The sequence below is a fragment of the Cygnus atratus genome, chromosome 1 (assembly GCF_013377495.2).
Source record: "Cygnus atratus isolate AKBS03 ecotype Queensland, Australia chromosome 1, CAtr_DNAZoo_HiC_assembly, whole genome shotgun sequence".
NCBI classification, from domain to species: domain Eukaryota; kingdom Metazoa; phylum Chordata; class Aves; order Anseriformes; family Anatidae; genus Cygnus; species Cygnus atratus.
The window spans coordinates 121394871-121415517 of record NC_066362.1 but is presented as its reverse complement, the minus strand read 5'-3'; the positions used below and the strand labels follow the sequence as shown (position 1 = coordinate 121415517).

The 20647-nt window shown below is 36.3% G+C and overlaps 1 protein-coding gene across 1 annotated transcript in view; it reads right to left on the bottom strand.

The window, feature by feature from the left end:
* The window catches only part of DMD (dystrophin), a 1075555-nt gene that overhangs the window by 352307 nt on the left and 702601 nt on the right, over nt 1–20647 (bottom strand). The window contains 2 exon segments of the mRNA XM_035542302.2: nt 3617–3725; nt 11649–11750. Coding sequence (XP_035398195.1) covers nt 3617–3725; nt 11649–11750 — 211 coding nt within the window.

Genomic DNA, 20647 nt, shown 5'->3' with positions numbered 1-20647 from the left:
TACTTATTCTGCCAAACAAGCTCAAATACGCAGACCTAGAAATAATTAACAAAGGGTCCTTTCCCTCTATTATATCCACCAGATGGTATATTTAGTAAGATCCTCTGGCTGAGTTCTTGTAGCCAGACTAGACAAAATGACACCTGACAGGGTAGTAGAGGTTAGCCAATTACATCTTCATTCCCTGGTCTCAGCAGAACAGATATCAACATTATTAAATTCTGATGGCCACAGAAGTCTCTATAGAATCAGGAAACAAATAATTATCAACACGAGATAATTCCATTGCTTCATAGAGTCCTTCCAAAATCATTTTATGCATTATTCTTTTAAAATGACCTCAAATGAAAGCATTTGGATGTGGGGAGGCTTCTATTTTACTTCTTTGAGAATATATTTTCCTGACATCATAGTTCAAGGAAAACAGTAACTCCATATGAGTCATAAGTTTGGAGGGAAAGGGTGGCAGGGAGGCCTCTTTCCAAAGACTAGTGCTAACGTTCAGGCTTCTCACTGTTTTAACTGCAGACAGAAGGTGAATATCCCCAGCTGTGGTGTTTCAGGTAGTGCACATTGATCATTGATCACATCATCATCATTCCTTCGACAAAGGAAAATGCCAGGTTCTGCACCTAGGACAGAGTAATGCTAGATACAGGTACAGACTAGGAGACGAGTGGCTGGAGAGCAGCTCAGCAGAAAGGGATCTGGGGTTGCAGACTGGCAGTAGAATCATAGAGTGGCTTGGATTAGGATCTAAAAAATCTTAATGATGATCTAGTTCCAACCCTCCTGCCATGGGTAGGGACACCTTCCACTAGACCAGGTTGTTCAAAGCGCAATCCAACCTGGCCTTGAACACTTATAGGGATGGGGCATCCACAGCTTCTCTGGGCAACCTGTGCGAGTGCCTCACCACCCTCAGAGTAAAGAATTTCATCCTTATATCTAATATAAACCTACCTTCTTTTATTCTAAATCCATTTCTCCTTCTCCTATCACTACACTCCCTGGCAAGGAGTCCCTCTCCTGCTTTTCTGTAGGCCCCCTTTAGGTACGGGAAGGCCGCTATAATGTCTCCCCAGAATCTTCTCTTCTCCAGGTTTAACAACCCCAATTCTCTCAGCCTGTCTTCACAGGAGAGGTGCTCCAGCCCATTGATCATCTTGGTGGCCTTCTCCGGACTTGTTCTAATAGGTCAATGTTCTCCGTGTACTGGGGGCCCCAGAGCTGAACACAATGCTCCAGATGGGGTCTCACAAGAGCAGAGTAGAGAGGGAGAATCACCTCCTTTGACCAACATGAGCCAGCAGTGTGCCCTAGCAGCCCAGAAGCAAAACGCATTTTGGGTTGCATTAAGCACAACATAGCCAGCTGGTCAAAAGAGGTGATGTTCCTGCTATATATATACTCTGAATATTGTGTGCAGTTCTGCGCTTCATATTATTAAAAGGATGTTAACGTACTTGAAAGTGTCCAGAGCAGAGCAACAAAACTGGTAACAGGGCTGGAAGGCATGTCCTGTGAGGAGAGCCTAAGGTCACTCGGGTTCCCTAGTCTGGAGAAAAGAAGGCTAAAAAGTGACCTCATTGCTCTCTACAACTTCCTGAGGAGGAAAAAACCTGGCTGGACATGACCCTGAGCAACCTGTTCTAATTGACCCTGCTTTGAACATGAGGAAAAGATGTCTCCACAGGTCCCTTCTGAACTGTACAGTTTTATGATGATGCTATTGCAGTAAACTGACCCAAATAAAGAAAAATTATGAATTAGTGTTACAAGCACAGGTTCAAATTTTTAGTGCTCTTGGCACTAGAAAGGAAATCAATCTTACTTCCTGCCTAATCCTTTATAGAACACCAGTGCTTTCATTTTCTGCATGTATAATTCCATCTGCTGAGTCTCAGAAACATCAGTAGTCAAAGCCTACATCTAGAATTAAGGTAAATGATTAATTTTGCAATTCTTCGGCTAAAGATCAGTTAATATAGAAACTACTATATTATGTGTTGTCCTACCATTCTGTGTTCTATCTGTTGTTCAGTTATTACCATTTCCTTTGAAACAGTAAATTCACAAGCACTCCCTCCCCCCGGAAGCTGATATAACCTGCTGACATGCAAAACTGACACAGCAAGTTTAGTGACCCAGCACAACAAAAATTGATTACACATCTCCTTCAGTTCCCCCATGTCATTAAATGAGTTTCCACAGCATCCCTTAGAACAAAATCCTGTAAAGCAAGGATGCTGCTGTGTTATCAGTTAAAAAATAAACAAATAAATGAACACTAGTAGTATTTAGCCCTTTTTAGTAAATCTAAAAGATCACCACTGGAACCATGGCAGTTCTAAACGGCTAAATCTAAATGATAGTTCCTATTTAATAAAATTGAATATGCCATAAGCAAGACATCTGTTTTGTTTGAATTAATATACACAACTCTGACAGAAGTTGGACTTACTGAATATTCTGGATTCTTTCTAGGTGGTGTAATTATTTACTCCTCTGCAAAACAATTTTCCTGCTTTGCTGTTCTAGAATATCTAGTAGAAGGTACAAAATTCTCCAGTATCAGTTTTTTCTTGCATGCTACGCATTATAACATGTTAAAAGCAAGAGGGATGAACATCCTACAAGTAATCAAATCCCAGGTGACTCCTGCAACTGCATCATAGCCTGTGTTACAGGCAACCTAACAGGAGAAAACATTTCTCCCAAATCTGAGCAGATCCCCAAGCAGCTTTGCAACTTGTATAGGTGAAAAACACTCTTCAGCCAAGCAACTGAGATAGTTTAATATCAAGTAAAGAATCTCAGAGACTTTAGAAACTCAGACTTTAGCCCGGTGCCTCCGTTATATATTTCTTTACAATGCATGCCTAATCAATATATTTAAAAGCAAAGCAGAAGGAAAAAAATCCATGTATCATTGAGATAAAAATGAGTTTGTAGCTCTTGCAAAGAACCAGCAGGTACAAAGTGATATTAGAAAAATATAATAAAAATTTTGTCAAATAATTTAAATGAAATGGAGAAAAAGTCTCTTTTGTACTCATGAACTCAAAACACCCACAAATTATATCACAGACATAATGTTTAACTCCAGAGTTACTTCTACCACGTTATCATACAACTTCTTCTATGAATGTTCATGCTTTGTCGTGAAACAGTCCCACTTCATTGGCCTCACAAATATAAAATGTATTTTAAGAATTTCATTCTGTGACAAATTTACACACATTTGGCTTGTACCATTATCTTTTAATTTAAACAATTCTTCTCCCTCCATAGTATTTTCTCCATGAATACATGTAGAAAGTCATCATCTCTTCACAGAATAAAGACACAAGACTTTGAAACAGCAGTAATTTGAAAAGCATGCTGCAATCATTTCATCAAATCTATAAAATAATTTGTCTTCTGCTACACATTACATGAAATAAATAGAAATAATATAAACCAAGTTGAATGCCATAACAACACACCTCCCATTTACAAGCTAAAGCTGAAATTTGTATGGATGCATGAAGAATTAAGACTGTCTCAACCCATTTTCCCTTTAACTATGTGATTTGTAACTAATTTGAAAAGATGTACATATTGAAACACTTACAGACACCTGGAGAGAAAAGGCCAGGCGCTCCTAATGCTGGCTTTTCCTTTAGTTGTCGAATTAAGTGGTTTATTGCCTTCCAGTCAGCATTCAAGTCTTCTAATTTTTTCTAGAACAGAAGATAAAACTACATTAAATTTGTAAGGCATAGATTAATTTAACTTTCCCCTTTTTTTCCACCTGATGGACCACCTGAATTAAAAAACAAACAAAAAACAAACAAAACAAACAAAACAAAACAAAACAACACATGTAGAAACAGCAATGAACTTTCACAGGTTCATTCACAGGAGATAGGAAGAATTGACTACGTCCCATTGACTACGTCCCATTTGGGCTGCAAAAGAGCTTCATGGTGTCATGGTCCTGAGAGCATCTTTCCTCCTAGAAGTTTGGCTGCCGTTGCTGAGGGCCAACTTAAAGACAGCACAACTGCCAGACCCTGACTGACTCCCTCAATCAAACTCAGCCCCTTCCCATCCCCATGGCCCTGCCCACCCACCTGGGTCTGTGTCTGACTCTGGTTCCTCTCACCAGGCCTGATCCTGACCCCACTCCATGGGCAGCCCCCAGCCTGCCCTGCTCTTCAGCTGGGGGTGGCAGGACGGGCCCTGCCCTGCTGCCCTAGGGAGACCCTTGGTTCCCAGCCCCCAGCAAGCAGCTGGACTGCGCTGCTTCCTGAAGAACATAGGGAACCTTGGGGTTCCCTAGGCCTTAGGAAACAGGATGACTTCCTCTTTAACATACAGTAGAATTTCATTTTTTTTTTAATTACCATGAACCCAAGACACTCATTTTTCAAATGGGGAGGTGAACTGTGTATTTAAAAACATGTCAATAAAATCCCTGCAATTTGGAATATCAAATGCAGCACACATTTTTCCACCTATTCTGAAAAAAAAAAAAAAAAAAAGTCTTAGGAGACCTCAGGGAATCGTAAACTTTAGTGTGTGGGCACACAGTAATGGCTAAACTGCTACTTTTAAATAAAACGTAAGTGAAAGTCTGGAGTGTGAATTACAGCAGTCCTCAGATAACCCTAAGAGACATTTAGACTTGAAAATGATGTTTCTACCCCTCTTTCTTCCTTGCTCTACGGACTGCAAAGTAGGATGAAGCATGTTAATTATACGCTGGCATCTCTAAACTCTTAAAATGAAGACTGACTTTTTTTTTTAAGCTGCTCCCTGATTACTACAGAAAGCAGTCCAGTATACCAATGCCACTCAGGGGTGCTTTTAGTATTCTTATGTCCTAGTCACAATTAGATATATAGCTTGAATAACAAACCAGCCATGATGGAAACAGGATGCCTATTAAGAAAGACGTTTAATTACCTTGAATCTAACAAGACAGGGGGTCAGTAGGACAGGGGTAGGGTACAATATGCATTAAACTGACATAATCATGCACACACACACACACACTCAAATTGCAGTTTTATATTCTGATGCCTTGGGAGAGCATTTATAGAATTTGCCTTAAGCTTTGCCATAAGTACTCTGTAAAGTGAACCTGTAAAGTTCTTTTATATCTGTCACCAGTGGAGGCTAGAATATTACTTGGTATTACCTGAACAGCTTTTTGTGTAAATGCTTTTTGACAGGACAAGAGCGAATGAATACAATTCTGCACTACAAAATAAAAATAAATAATAATAATTAAAAAAAAATTCTATTTGCAAGCATAGCTTAAAAACTGCATTAAGGGTAAAATCAAAAGTCAGGAATACCAGAGATTCCTTGATAATAGACTATGACAACTACACAGAAAAAGCAATCAAGTATGCATGATAAATGCAACTTATCATATGACAATTCACAACGACACATCTTATTTCTGTGTGGATTATGGGACCACAGACACACACTCTGGACCATGACTTTTTATGACTTTTTTCTACTGTTCTCCAGAAGAACTTCCATCCAGAGTTTAAAAAATGCAGAGGAATGCTCCAGTATCTATTGATTCGATAGTAGCAGAGAGCCCTTAAAAATAAAAGCTGGGGGGGATTACTCTATCACTGGCTTCATTTTACCACATATCCACAGTAACTCAGAAAAGATATGAATGTTATAAATATAATATTGGTCCTCACTGTGAATAGCTGCTTCATTCATTCATGTGGATGTGAGCCAGGAATTTGCTTCCAGCAATGACAAAATACAGGCAACATCTACACCACTAATAAGAGAGTAGCTAGTTCCAAACTCTTCTATCACAATTACGGTTTGATCCAATCTTGTATCTGCCATAAATTAGCATACATGCATTAAAGTGTTCACTTCTTTGAGCACAACAGTTTTGCTGTAATTGAAGCTCTAGAGCTTTGGTGACAAGCATTAACATCAAAATATGTTACCTTGAGGAACACTTTTATTGATTTATTTATTTCCTTTAAATGTCAGCCCCAGTGCAGTTTAAGTGAGGTTAACATTCATACATGAACTAATGTCGTTGACAGCACTAAAACTAGATAGGCATATTCAGAGAGAGAAGTGATGTAGTATTTTAAATGCAAGACTGAGGACAATGAAACTAAAGGTATTCCTTATGTTCTTCCTCTTACTTTCCCCACTACTTACACTCCCACCCAACAACATGATAGGAAAGGAGAAATGGAGTGCCAAGGCAAGGGACTGGAACTCTTCTTTTGCCACAAAAATCCTTTCCTGATTAAACTGATCTCTACAAGTGCTGTTACTGTTGAGATGAGATTGGGGTTTATATTCTTTCTATTGCCACTGTCACCAGCAGTAACCCCCCAGTAACCTTTACCTCCCTGTCCATGTAAGGTTACTTTAAAGAAATGCATTTCAAAAGCATGAAATCCACTTCACAGATATGAATGGACACAGTTATTAAACTGTCAGTGCTTAAAGGATCATGTGTCCTATCCCATTCTTGATTCTTGAATCAATCAGCTTATACTAAAATTTCATTTGCCTCCAAGAATATATTTACAGTCCTGTATTGCAAAATTCCAGTATCGTTGCTTTTGGTATGCTTTGTGAAGGTGTGAAAATATACTTATTTCAGAGAGTTAACTATAACCTAAGATCTATACTTTATGTTAATAAAGCAATATTATTAAGGTCTTACCCAAAATTCTATGACTAATCATCCTCTACATTTTCATCTGATCAGATATTTAGCTTTTGTAACTATTGTGATTTACAAATTCAAAATCAACACATTTGAGGACAAACTTTAATCCTAGGAAATAACTGCTGGCTTCACCCTCATAACTTCCCACTGAAGGACACAGAAAAATTCTAATGCAAATACAGTTCATAATCATCTCCTCTATAAAAGAATATTATGTCTGGACAAGTTTCAAATGGAATACATATTCAACGCAAGTGTTTATCAGCCTATTACTTATGTATCTGCCTATTACTTACAATAAGGACTTGAACAATATTCTTTGATGAAGTAATGATGACAGTTTTTACAAGAATTACTGTTTGAAAAAGTTAGATAGATTTAATCTTAAAAAAAGAGAAAACCTGGTATGAAAATTTAAAACTCCATGGCTGTGATTAATGTAACAGAAAATAACTACTGGTGTTACCACTTCTCAGGTCTTGTCTCATGAATTAATGACTGGTAGACTGTCGTCTTCTTCGACTTAATAATTCTTTACGGTAGAGAGGAGAAAGGAAGGAGGTGGCTTGAAGCAGGGATCAGTATACAGTTTTGTTATTTTTATTTTCTTCAGAAATATAGAGTAAGAAATCTTGTTACTTCAAAATACATCAATACCCCACGTCACACCTCTTGTCAAATGACAGAATTACAGAAATTATAAACACAGTTGTGGAAACAATTAGTTATTTCTGTGTGAAGTTACCAGCTTTTGGTAACCTATTTTTACAACATAAATAACTAATAGTGTTTGTTTTATACTTAAACAAGGAAATCTCTATTCTGGGTAGTTCACACACTCCTTTTTTTTTTTTTTTTGTAACTTTTTAGAACGATTTAACACAGTTATTCCTGTCAGTATTTTTCTGTTAAAGACCCTGTAGATCTTTAAACTTAATTGCCTTAAGCTAAGAAAGAAATATATGTGCCTCTCATCTGATCACCTAAACTTCATGGTGGAACATAAATTTAACAGTTTCCTGCAACTAATGGACCAACACTACAAAACTAACACGTGACATACTGATATGGTTCAAAGACAATTATACCAGCAAATGCACAATTAAGCTTAATTTATTTTGTCTGTAAGAACAGGATGCAACATAAAGACAAATGAGTCAACTTCTGTGATGTGATCCTGAGTAGGGAAGAATGGAACTGTAGGAATGGGACACAGGGACTGGCAAAAGAAAGTGAAACTAGGGACGTGAAATAGTAAATGACATCAGTATCCTCAGGAGTTTGAGAGGTAGAGTGGATGTCAGTAATTCTACCCTCAGTTTAATTACATGACAATATAAAGCCATGAGGTTCAATTTATATTCAAAACACCACAACATGAGTATACTACAAAGGTTGCAAAGATAAACTGCAAAGCATTAAGAAATGCCAAAGTCAACTATGAACATTAATTCAGACCCAATGCACATAACTGCATTAGTATGTTTAATTTCCTGACACACACTGTTTTCTAGCACAGGAGAAGCTTGCAGTATGAATACATCTATAGGACCTCTATTTCATTTATTTAAAAGAATTGAAAGATTTGTGGTGAACTAAGACAGAAAAAAAGAAAGCTAAGAAAAGGCTTCTTCAGGGAACTAAATACTCTACAAAGTTGTCAAGCAATGCTATGCAAATAATTGATGCTTTTAAAGAGGCCATATAATTTTATCTTTTTTTTATTATTATTTTTTTTTCCTCTGTGACTCCAACATGACGCATTGGCATTTATTTCCAGAACTCTTGAGTAATCCCAGCTGCAACTGAAATTATGAAAATTGTGCATTTATCACATAAAATGTTAGATAATATGATGTTGAAGAATCTGGTTGTCGGTGTTTCAAATTTGATATATAAAAGTGTCTGCTACATTTAATTTCAGTATCTTTGTGCCTCAGCCCCCATACATAAACATAGATAAAACTACTCCACTGTTGCATGGGAGTTAATTTGATCCGTGAAAAAAATAAAAAATAAAAAAATAAATCAGACCAAATATGTTATTTGCTTGAAACACAAACTAGTCTCAAGTTAATACTCACATTTTTGTCATAATTATCTGGGAAATTGTACTGAATTTTCTGGTATGGCTATGTGTAATACCACAAGTTAAGAAAACTGGAATATGTATATATATTTTAAGTTAGTGTCTAGTACTATGACCCAATTGTTGTTTGTTTTTTCTCTTTCATTCCTGAAATAAATTTCTAAAATAAAGCAATGTTTATGAAGCACTTAGACACCACTGTGATAACTGTTTTGAAATAGTCCATGAAGGAATTAGCCATTTTTCTTCACAGCAGAAATTGAATACTTCCCAGGAAAACTGCAGCTTGCAGCAACAAACTAAACAAGAAATATGAGTTCAAGTACTGAATCACTGTTCACAGTGTGAGCGCTCTCCATATCCTATGCAGAATTAGGTAGGGTTCAGCCTAAAACAAGGCCACCAAAACAACTTTAATTCAAAAATTTGTGTAAATTTGAGTACTTAACTTTGCAATCTCACTAATACCTTTTCAAAAACAGCATAATCTAAGCACAAATACTTTCTGCTACTACAACATACCTTTTGCATGGGAAATTATTTTGACTTGCGCTAAAAAGTCTACATTGGAACATAAATATAGCAAACAGTGCTGGAAGTTACTCATAAAGAATGATGGCTGAAGATGATGGCAGAAGACCAATTCAGTATAAATGGGGGAAAGCTTAAGGAAATCTACCTCATCAAGAAAGCAATTCTACAGCCCTGACAGTATATATTCACTGTTTTATTACTTACTGTATAAGACGGTGAACCAGAAATTAACTTCACAGGTTGTTCAATTAATTGAACTACCCAATGTAACGCAAAAAAAGTAAAATCCAATTACAGAGTGACTAGAAATGAAATATCCACTACTCCACAAATAGTTATTAATTTCCATACAGACACATTTTGTAATATCATTGTCAAAACTACAACTCACGGAACATCATAATCTTTATTTAAAGAGTTATCTTGTTCCAGTTGACCGTGTTCCAGTAAATCTGGTAGAAATTGGCAGTTTTCAGTCTTTGACGTGAACACTTAAAAGGAATAGATGTGGAGTACACTTCTATGCCAGAAGTTTGGCCTAAGCAGAATCATTTCACACTATTTACACATTGATCAATGGTACATAAAACAAGTGCTAGTTCTTCTCCTCGAAAATATCAGCACTCATTTTGAATTTTTTCATATGCAGATACAAAAATCTAGAAATACAAAACCCTGCCTTTTTTTTTTTTTTAGTTGTTTGAATTTCTGTGCCTAAAATGTGGAGTAAAGGCCCCTAAAATGGCTTCTGTAGCTATACCAAGTGAGTAAATGTAGTTATTGCAGCATGATTTTTGTTCCATCAGCATGCGGATGATATTTTTTTTTCCCCAACAACAATAATGCTTTATTAGCCAAGGAAAACACTTAAGCCAGAGTCAGAAGCCTCATTTCTGCTCACTCGCATTAGCATACTACTTTTAAGTCACCTTCAGTTCACCTCTTTTGGTATTTTCTCACTGTTTAGGAGAATTGATCACACATATACACAAAAACAACAACAATAAAACACCTAGATACCAAAGGGGAATTTTTTTTAAGGAATACTGCTCAGGAAAGAAAGAAATAAAAAAAAAATGCTTAAATTAGTTTCTAAAATGGAGAAAAGTGTGTTCATGTGCTCCTGTGAATGGAGATCAGCTGGTGGGATTTACATATATTAGAGGAGATTTTGTAAAAGTAGCAAAATAATACTCAACATATAGTGACTAAATACAGATGGAAAAACAAGAAATTCACTGTAGAGGTCACCTACAGACATCTTAACTTTGCGAGGAAACCTTTCTATAAAATGAGGTTATTGAAGAATGTAGGTTTGGAAAAGCTCTAGATATAAAAATTACTATCTCTGTCCAGTCAGAAGCAATTGCAAGAGACACTTATGTAATCAATAAGCCACTATTACAGTTTTGGGTAACCCTTAATCATCATGTCCACAGATCCTTTACTAGCAGTTATAAAACCAGAAACCAGATCAAGCTCTGGTTGATATAGTAGTGACCTTACTAGTCGTTTAGTCTCCTATTTCCAGAAGTAGCTGGACCACACATTAGAGGCTGCTTGCGTATTATGTCCTGCTTCATGATTCTACAGGGGAGTAGACAATACTCTAAGGCTCCATGAAGTTCTATATAATCTTCATGAAACTAAGTGTAAAATATCCCCTTCAAACTGATTTCTGTGCTGGGAAAAGGATTCTATAATACATTTTTCTAAAAGAAAAAGGTTGGGAGGGATCAGCCTTCTTAACAATGCATCCTCTGCTCCAAGACAGAATCAAGAAGTCATTCTGCATGAATTGTGGCAGAGATAAACTGAGTAGTAAAGTTCTATATTGCCATCTCTTCTTTCTTTCATAATGTGAAAAATGTAAAGTGAAGGGCCCCCCTTTCTGATCTGACTCTTACCTTGTCTACAAAAAAAAAAATGTTCTTTTTTTTAATTGGCAGAATTTCTGGAAGTGTAATTTGAAATAATAAATAAATAATAAATAACCTAAATAAAAAGACTTCATTTGATACCATTAACTAAGCACAACAAATTTAAATTTGGTTTCAATGTGGATTACTCTTGAATAAGTAAAACAAACAATGTCAAATAAAAGAATCTCATCACAACATTCAAAAAATTTCTAGCTGGGAACATTACATTGTTCCTGGCTATGCTGTCACAGAACAGAACAAATGCTCTTTGCCAAGTTCTTTCATTGATTTTAAACAGAGCACATCAAGGACAAGTGTACAACAGGGGAAGCATAACCCATTACACAGTAATGGATATTGCTAAAGGTTGCTTCATTACCTTTACTGGATGAGTGGCTGGTTTTTCCTTATATAAATGACACCCTTTAGACAAAACTTCTTCCACATTCGGCTGTTTAGCCTGCACTGCTGCTTCAGTTTCCTGAAAAATAAAAACACATGCAGTGTAGATTAACCGTAGCATACGCGATGAGACTGAAAAATCCTAAAGCTCCATGGGAGGCTGTAAACCACCAGTAAATTAGTTTCTGCTCAGGACTGGTTGCTGGGAAAACTTACAGATAGTAGCAGCTGAGGACAAAAGAGAGATGGAAAAGACTAATGCTAACAGAATAAACAGTGATAGGTCCCTTCATCCTGAAAGTTTTGATAAAGCTATTACAAAGCTGACACAAATTCATACTGAGAAAGACAGGCATGAGAAATCTCATTTAAGCAGCTCAGCCCTTTTGTCTATTTTATATTAACAGCAGATTTAAAGTGCACTAGCACATATTTTGTTCATGTAATACATGGCCTTAAAACCATATCATGAGAGGCAAAAATGCTGTTTAATTTAGGAAGAATAATAATATTAATAGTAAACTAACATTAGTTCTAATAAACTACTACACAGGTAGCAATGCATCCATACATGCAAATTCAAAACAAAAGCACGGTAGCAGTGATAGTTCCTAAAGGTACAGAGAGGCACCTATCATTACCAATGACACCGTACAGAATTAACAACACCATATTCTCTAGCAATTTTTCTTTTTTAATCTGGAAAGGCGTCATCCACATGCTAACATATAGCAACTCCAAGAAACCCTTCCCACCACACAGAGTCTCCATTTTGTCAAGTCTTAACTACATACATATTGGGTGGAGCACTACATGTAATGGTTAAAAGCAAAAATCACTGAAAAGTGCAACAAGAGATAAACAGTGTCTGGAAGTCCAAAATTCATATTATTTTCAGTTTGGAAGTAATAAGAAGTAACATAAGCAAAAACAGGTAGGCAAAAATCCCATAGTTATCTGAGAGATGTAAATTAAGTGGTTGGTTTGGTTTTCCTGTCTACACTTTTCTCCCATCTGTTTTTTCTCTTTCTTTTTCCCTATAGCTTGATTATCTTCTCCCATCTGACTATCTAACCTTATTTTCTGTCCACAATCTCAGTTAACATTAATATGAGAGCAGACAAGACTGTATGCCAGGCTTGTTACTATCTGATGCAACACGTCATTTCATTATTGGAAATCCGCTATTATTTTCTCTGTAATGACCTTGTTGAAATCTGTGTCATTTTACGTCTCAGCAAGGGACCATCTTACTCCTGCTTTCAACTCAGCATAGAAAATATATCTACAGTACTGCCTGAAATTTTACGTGCAAAACATTATGGATAATCAGTAAAAATAATAAGTGTTGTTAAGTTCACTGCCATCCACCATTTGTCCCTTCAAATATTGTTTACCAATAGCAAATAAAGTTAATTAAAGCTTGTCTGATTTCTTGCAATGATATTTGAAACATGTTGTATTTAATTACTTTTTATTATGCATTACAATATTAATGAGATATACCTGTATGGATTTACAGAGAAGAAGCACTGAAAAGCAATGTACAACAGAACTAGGATATTGGAGGGGTGGAATTTTATTAACCTGTTGATCAAGCATTCATTGAAGTACTATTTTTCCTGTTTCAATACTAGGTTGGCTTTCTGCTCCTGTATGCACCATATAAAGACAAAATAATCATTAAGGAGTTTTGATGAAAAGGTCAATTTTCTGCCTATCTTGATGAAAAAAAAAATATTTTTTTTTTATTTTTTTAAACAACTAAACCATCTCCAATATTTTGCCATTATTATGTTGTTTTCTGTTGCTTTACATATCTCAAATAATTATGTTATTTCATAACAGTACCACATACCATAAAAAAAAACCTCTTAGCAGGTGCAATAGCATTACAATTCCCTGCAGAACCCCAGAATATCAAGATCAGTAGGGGTACATCTATACCACCAGTTAAACTTGCATGGATGTGCCTTTGAAGCAGATCTCTCTCTCATCCCCACTCACTGTGCTTTGGGATGACTACTATCATGGACTGGTCTGAGAGTGTGCTGACTGGTTTCATACCAGCTATCACCAGAACGGAAAGTGTGCTCTGGGAGGGCTCCCTTAGACAGTCCCAGGACTTGGGTGCACCATCAGCCCTGACACTGCCCCTGCCCAAACCCCCATGCCTCTGGGGCTTCCCGCTCCCTGCACAGGCTCAGGACCCCACTTCAGCCCCACTGGGGCTCCCCCACCTGCCCAGGCCCAGACCCCCACATCCGTCCCAGGGTCTTCTGTCCCTCTCCCAGTGAGGCTTGCAGCAGGGCCAGGCTCCAGCTCTCCACAGCCCTGCCATGTCCGTCCATAGGCAACACTGAGCCAAGCCCAAACATGACCCCATATCCTGTCCCCAGGGAAGTGCCCCCTCCCATGAGGAAAGGCTGAGCGAGCTGGGACTGTTCAGCCTAGACGAGAGGAGACTCAGGGGTTTCTCACTGATACGTATAAATGCCAAGGGAGGGTACAAAGAGGATGAAGCCAGGCTCTTTCCAGTGGTGCTCAGTGCCAGGACAAAGGGCAGTGGGCACAAACTGGAACATCAGAATATGTTTTTCACATATTAGATCCTGCCTGGCTTGTAATAATAGCCATTAACAATAACAGGAAAGTTCCACCACCAGGAAGTGAAAATTCAAACCAAGAAAACCTGAACAGAGAAGGCACTACAGATACATTAAAAGGACTATTAACAGGAGTTACTACTCCAGTCCTCTAGCTGCAACAAAGTTTGGCTGCTCAGTATTTATCCACCTTCTATATTGAAATGTGTATAATGATTTATCACATACACACATATAAATTTCCCTTTTAAAATTAGAGAAACAAAACAAAACAACAACAACAAAAAAAGAATGACGGATGGTAATATGCAACTCCATATTTTACAGCAAAGAAGAAAATGTTTAGCAGTCCTTTTTCTGATTTTTATTTTATGCAAGTACTAGGATACACAACACCTAAGAACTAAGATATCCCATTTCTATATATTACATAAAGATTTGAAAAAGTATTCTTTACAGATAGAAAAGGTATTTCTTCTTTATGCATAGAATACAGTTACAATTTTCTATAGCCAGGAAGTGGCTATGGAAATATATTTAACTGTTAGATCACCAATTCCTTCAGCCCTACAATCTTCTGGAATTACATGAACTAATCTCGTGACGAGCAATCTTTCAAAATCAATGGCCTTGACCTAAACTAAAATGCACTAAGTCTATCCAATATAGAATGACGCTTCATTGGAGACGTGGAAATAAGAACAAGAGGAAAAACAGTTCTCAGTATCTTGACATTCCTTTCAACATTGCTGAAATTAAGAGAGAGCCTATTTGTTAAAGCTACAATTAATTTTTCATTGTTGAACATTAATTTCAACACAATCTAAGAACATCACAAAATTATTTTTAGTAAGTATACACCTGGCGAATTAAATCACTGCAGTAACTTTGAGTGAGCTCTTCGCATGGTTCACTGCCTGATAGGATAGCCCCTTGACAAATTTTGTCCATTGAGCAAATTTCCAGCAATTTCAAATCCATTTGCTAGGTGACACTATATCGATACAGGTCAGGAGATGAGAGAGTACTTTCAGAATGCTGCTCCATCGTTCAGTTTCCAAAGAGAACAAAAAGGCAGCAACTGTAACTTGGCCTCCAGTAGTTTCTTACAACAAAGAGTCTGTGGTTATTATCTAGCCTGTACAGGACTTAAGTGAATAGCATACTCCAAGAGCAGGGCCTGAAGTCTGTTCTCCATCACACAGGCCAAGCTACTACTGAAACTAACACAAGTTGTCTGTGCACATCTGGAAGTAGACATCAGTATTTTGGGAATGCCAAAGACATAACTTTTTAGAAATCTTGATTCAAGATAGTTCACTCTGCTACCACGCTGACTTTTTTTTTTTCCCCCCTTCATGTGAGAATGCCTGTAGGACAGATGCAGCACTCTCTCTCTGTGAGACAGAGCTGATTCTACAGGAATTTCATAATTTATGAACCGTCTGTGAAAGGAATTGTAATGCTACTTCTGGGCTGGGTGATGAATATGCTAACTAAACTTTTCACACATATGGCAAATTAAAATACTTCATCACTGGAAACTGCTGTTTTTTAAACATGTATAAACAGCAAGAATAAAACAGAGGGTACCTTTACTCCACGAGATGCCACTGAAGAATGTTCATTGGTGTTAAAATAGCACATCAAAACAGATGAAAATCCATGGCAGAATAAGCCACGTTGGCTTCTGTATTTCCAACAACATGTCAGTTCAACATGCTGAATACATTTGCAGGCTGAAAAAGTTGCAGGGACTTGTCTACAGTCCCATATGGACTAGGAACGTCTGTTGATACAGCTCAAAACCTAGAAATCCATATTCCCTAGATGAAATCAGTATATTGGCTAAACCTCTGGTGTGTATGCTAATGGAACAGAAAGTTTGTTGGCTTAGCATATGTTATTTCAAGATATGGTAACTACCCTAACAGACATAGACAGGTTGTTTGACATATGCTACAGATATACTAGGAGGCCCAGACAACTATCTATAGAAATATCTGCAGCATTTCAGACTGTCTATTGGTCTATATTAAGAATCAAAAGCACTGATTCACCTTTTCTTGTAACACCGATTGAACTTTTGGGATCAGATTTCCTAATGAGATTATCTCCACAGGACATTTTCTGCAGGGACAGTAGGAGATGCTCAGGGTATTCAAACCTGTGTCTTTGTGGTGAATTGCAATGCAAAAATGGAAACTTGATTACAACCTTCAAATAAAAAATATAATTTAGAAATTAATATATTGTTTTAAAATTGATGATCTCTTTTTGTCAATACTACATTAAATAAAGGTTAAAGAAGAGAAGGTTGTGGGTTTTTTTGTTTGTTTTGTTTTGTTTTTCAGAGAAACAGAAGCAATAAGCAATTTCCCTTCACTTTATTGAGTGCAACAAAGCAGTTGGACTCGATGATCCTTATGGGTCCCTCCCAACTCGGGATATGCTATGATTCTATGACATTTAACAAGCAAATAGACTAAATCTGAAACCTAAAGCAATTTGGAGGCTTTAAACTTCAAAAAGACTTTTCTAAATCATATGAATCCTCATATATTTTGTCTTGATAACAGAAAATTGTATTTAATTCTCTTATCTAAAAAACAAAAATATTGTATAGAGTTGTAATCAGAATTCTTTGAGATAGATTGTCTTATTCATACACACAAGAAGCTCCAGCAAGGTTCACCGAAATATTCATATCTATCTTTCAGGTTACTGTTCCCAGATATTTTAGGGAAAAGGCTATAAACAAATGGTGAGGCTCTAAGTGCCTCATTTTCCCCCCCACAAGTGTGTTGACTCAGTGCAGAGTTGAGGTCCTGATAAACAAACAAAAGTGGATGGAAAATGGATATGTGAATATGTTGCTCTCTTCAAGAACTATCGTTTTAAATAAGTGACCTAACTTATCTTTTGACTCAGCTCCACACATTCCCATTCATGCAACAGATTAACAAGCTAAACAACCACAAGAAGAGTGGTCAGAGGAGACTTAATTAGAATACATCAAAGTTCAGCTATACCACAGTAAGTATCAGATCTTGATTGTAGGCCATACAGTCATCAATGGCATTCTCTGTATTCACTTTAGATATTTATACAACAGTATTAGAATACATCTAGGACATGCTGTTAACAGCTCTGTGGGCACAGTGAAATGGGACTAATCCACTTGGAGAAAAAAACAGGTGCCAGTATTTAAACTTCCAGAATACAGACTTTAATCAATCTTCATAAAATTCAAGGAGAAACAAGTTTGTATCTCTTTTCTTTTCTACATAACAGATTAAAAGGTTTGATAACTTCCTGAATATTTCACTTATCTCTACACAGAAAGCCAAAACTCTGTGAACATCGAAGTTATAGAATTTAATTTTACCCTCCTGTCTTAGGGTTTTATGAAATAAAAAATAAATAAATAAATAAATAAACAGGTAATTCAATTTAAAAACATTCCATTAGTGGTCTAGGTTGAAGTTTAGTTTGCAAATGTATTAAAAAAAAAAAAAAGCTGTAACTGTTGGACAAGCAATTTTAAGCACCAGCCTTTAAAAATGTCATTTTAATGAGTAAATAAAATAACTGATCTTTCCCTCATTACTTTAAATCAGTGTTATTTTAAGTATGTAAGACCCAAACCAAGGTCCCAAGATAATTATAGAATCTACATTTATGGGGAGAATAATGTTGTGAGATTCATCTAATTTTTTAAAGTAGCATGTAAAAGACAGACACCTGTTTTAATGAGACGAGAAAGCTGATCTAACTGTAGCACTTGACCTCAGAGAACAGTTGTGAAGATACTTCAGAGGAGAAACTATTATTTCACAGGAAAGAGCGTTATACAAAGGACATCTTCCTTCTAAAACCGTAATGCTTTAATTTCATAACTACTTTGTGAACTTATGAGTTCCAGCCTTGGGCAATTTGTAAAATACATGGACACTGTGTCCGTTAAGACCTGGTAGCATTCTTCATCATTCTGTTCCTGGCCATACTTCTTTTTCTTTTCTTTCCTTTTTTCAGTAACAGCAATGAGAAAATCTTCCACAATGAAATGGAACTGAGAATTTCAACCATGCAAACAATGTGGCTGAAATGGCAATACTCACCACTTTACAGAGCAAAATGATGGATTTTTCAAAGCTCATTTTCCTGTTGGCTATCAAAAATTTGTGAGCTTCCTCTGTACATCTACAGGAGATGAAATATAGTAGGTTTTTCCCCACAGAGAAATCAGTATCTAGGCACTGCAGCTGTCTGTCCTGAAAAGGAAATTTCCTGAAGGTGCTGAAGTAAATTATTAGCTGTAAAGACATGACCCGCAGATATGGGATATGAAAAGAATTTTTCTATGGTAACCATATACCGATAAGGAATGATGATTAATCATCAAGTTGGATTGTGAAGACATCCAGCAAGAATTATTTGAAACTGGATATGATTTAGGATATTTTATTTTAAGGCTGGACAAGGCATAGAATGAAACAGCTGCCCCTGTTCTACCTAGACTTCAGATCCTGTCGTAGTTCCAGTGCATAACATAAAAGAGATAACAAAGAACCCAGGAGAACTCAGAGAAAGCAGACTTGGCAGAAATACATATAAAATTCTTGCAAGAAAATAAGGGAAGACCCAATAATTTCACAGGCTGTCTCTTAGTTACATGCTCTTTTAGATAGATATGGAGAATATTTCAGCAGGGGAAAAACAGGCACGTAATATAAGTATTTTGTTGAATTTGAGAAAAGATCTGATAATCCACAACTCCAAACTGAATGGGATAGGGGATACACTGTTCCCTAAAACTTCACTTGTGAGTGCACCAGAGACTCCTCTGGATACACAGACTCTAAATGCAAAATAAAAAGACGTTATATTGACTTCAAAAAAATGCTGCTGCTAAGAATTCGAGACAGGAACGTTTGTCTCTATATTATGGCATTTACACTTAATTCAAACAAACGTTACGACTTTTACTGTTTCCACAAGAATTTTAGGCATGAATTGAACAACTCATGAGTTATCTTGACTTGCAAGTGAAATTTGTTAATACTTATAAAAGTATTGAGTCACAAACTTTGCTCATTTCTTCTTGTAAAAAGGAAAGAAAGGAAAAAGAATTTCTTCTCTATAAATGCACAAATAATGACAGTTCTATCAATAAACTGAATTAAAATAATTTAATATGGGAAGGGTGGTGTTTTGTTTTTTTTAAATCAATGTCAAATTCTTGGATGCTTCTTCTTTTCTCTCATATGCAAATTTTCCTCCTCCTTCCAAATGTAGTAAATAAAGATTTATTTTCAGATGAGTTTCTGGCTACAGAAGGAAATTAGAAAAAAAAAAATAAATAAAAATACGTTACTGTCTTAAGAAGGCTTTGTTGGTTGTAACATGTTTTCAGATATGCTTCTCTTCTGGTATTAGACTGTAATGAATCATTTAAAAGGAATATTCATGAGGATACATTTCTGCAGTTTGTCTTCCAGTAGTTACAGTGACATGTATTACTAAAAGAAACCATAAAGATTCATTGAAGTCTTAACAAAATGTAATTGTAATAAAAAAAAATGCAATGCATTAATTGTCACTGCAGTCTTTCAGTTTTTACTGATTTGGAGTAAAAATCAGAGTAAAAATTTTTTCGAGTAAAAATTTAAATGTTAGCATGAAGAATAAAATGAAATCAAAAAACAGTAACATACACAGTAGGATCTGGAAATCCTTACAGAAGTTATGGTCTCAGAAACCACAGTCCCATGCCTTCAAAATGCTCATATAGTAAATATTAGATAAAGTATACTAGGCTGCATAAAAAGAATGAAAAGTATTAAAGAAAGAAGACAGAGCATCATGTGACTTCCCTATTAAAAATAATGTAGCAATGCATATAAATGCATAGCTATAAAACTATGTACAGTCATTTAAATAATTTATTCTTTATGAACATTATTCAGATGACATCTACATTAAAAGAACTTAGACGTCCCTGAATCTTTAAAACAAACTACTCCTGTGAAAATAATTTCTCTTTTTTTTCTTTTTTTTTTTTTCTGAATGACTCTGATAAGGATTACCCTTCACTAAAGAAGGTCTTCATGCTACATCTTCTAACCAAGACAGCCCCTAAGGATGCCACGTGGCCTTCTTTGCCCATGCAAAGGGAAGAAAAGTGGGAATAAGAAAATCAAAGATTCATATGACAGTAATCCTCTGTGCTGTTTCACTGTGTACATTCATACGAAAGCAGATAGAATAAAGAGTAGAACTTCAGTATGTTGCTTCAGCAGCAGAAGCAGGGATAGATTTCAGTAAATGGAATTTACTTTCTTATTGTTTTGAAAATGTGCAGTGTGAT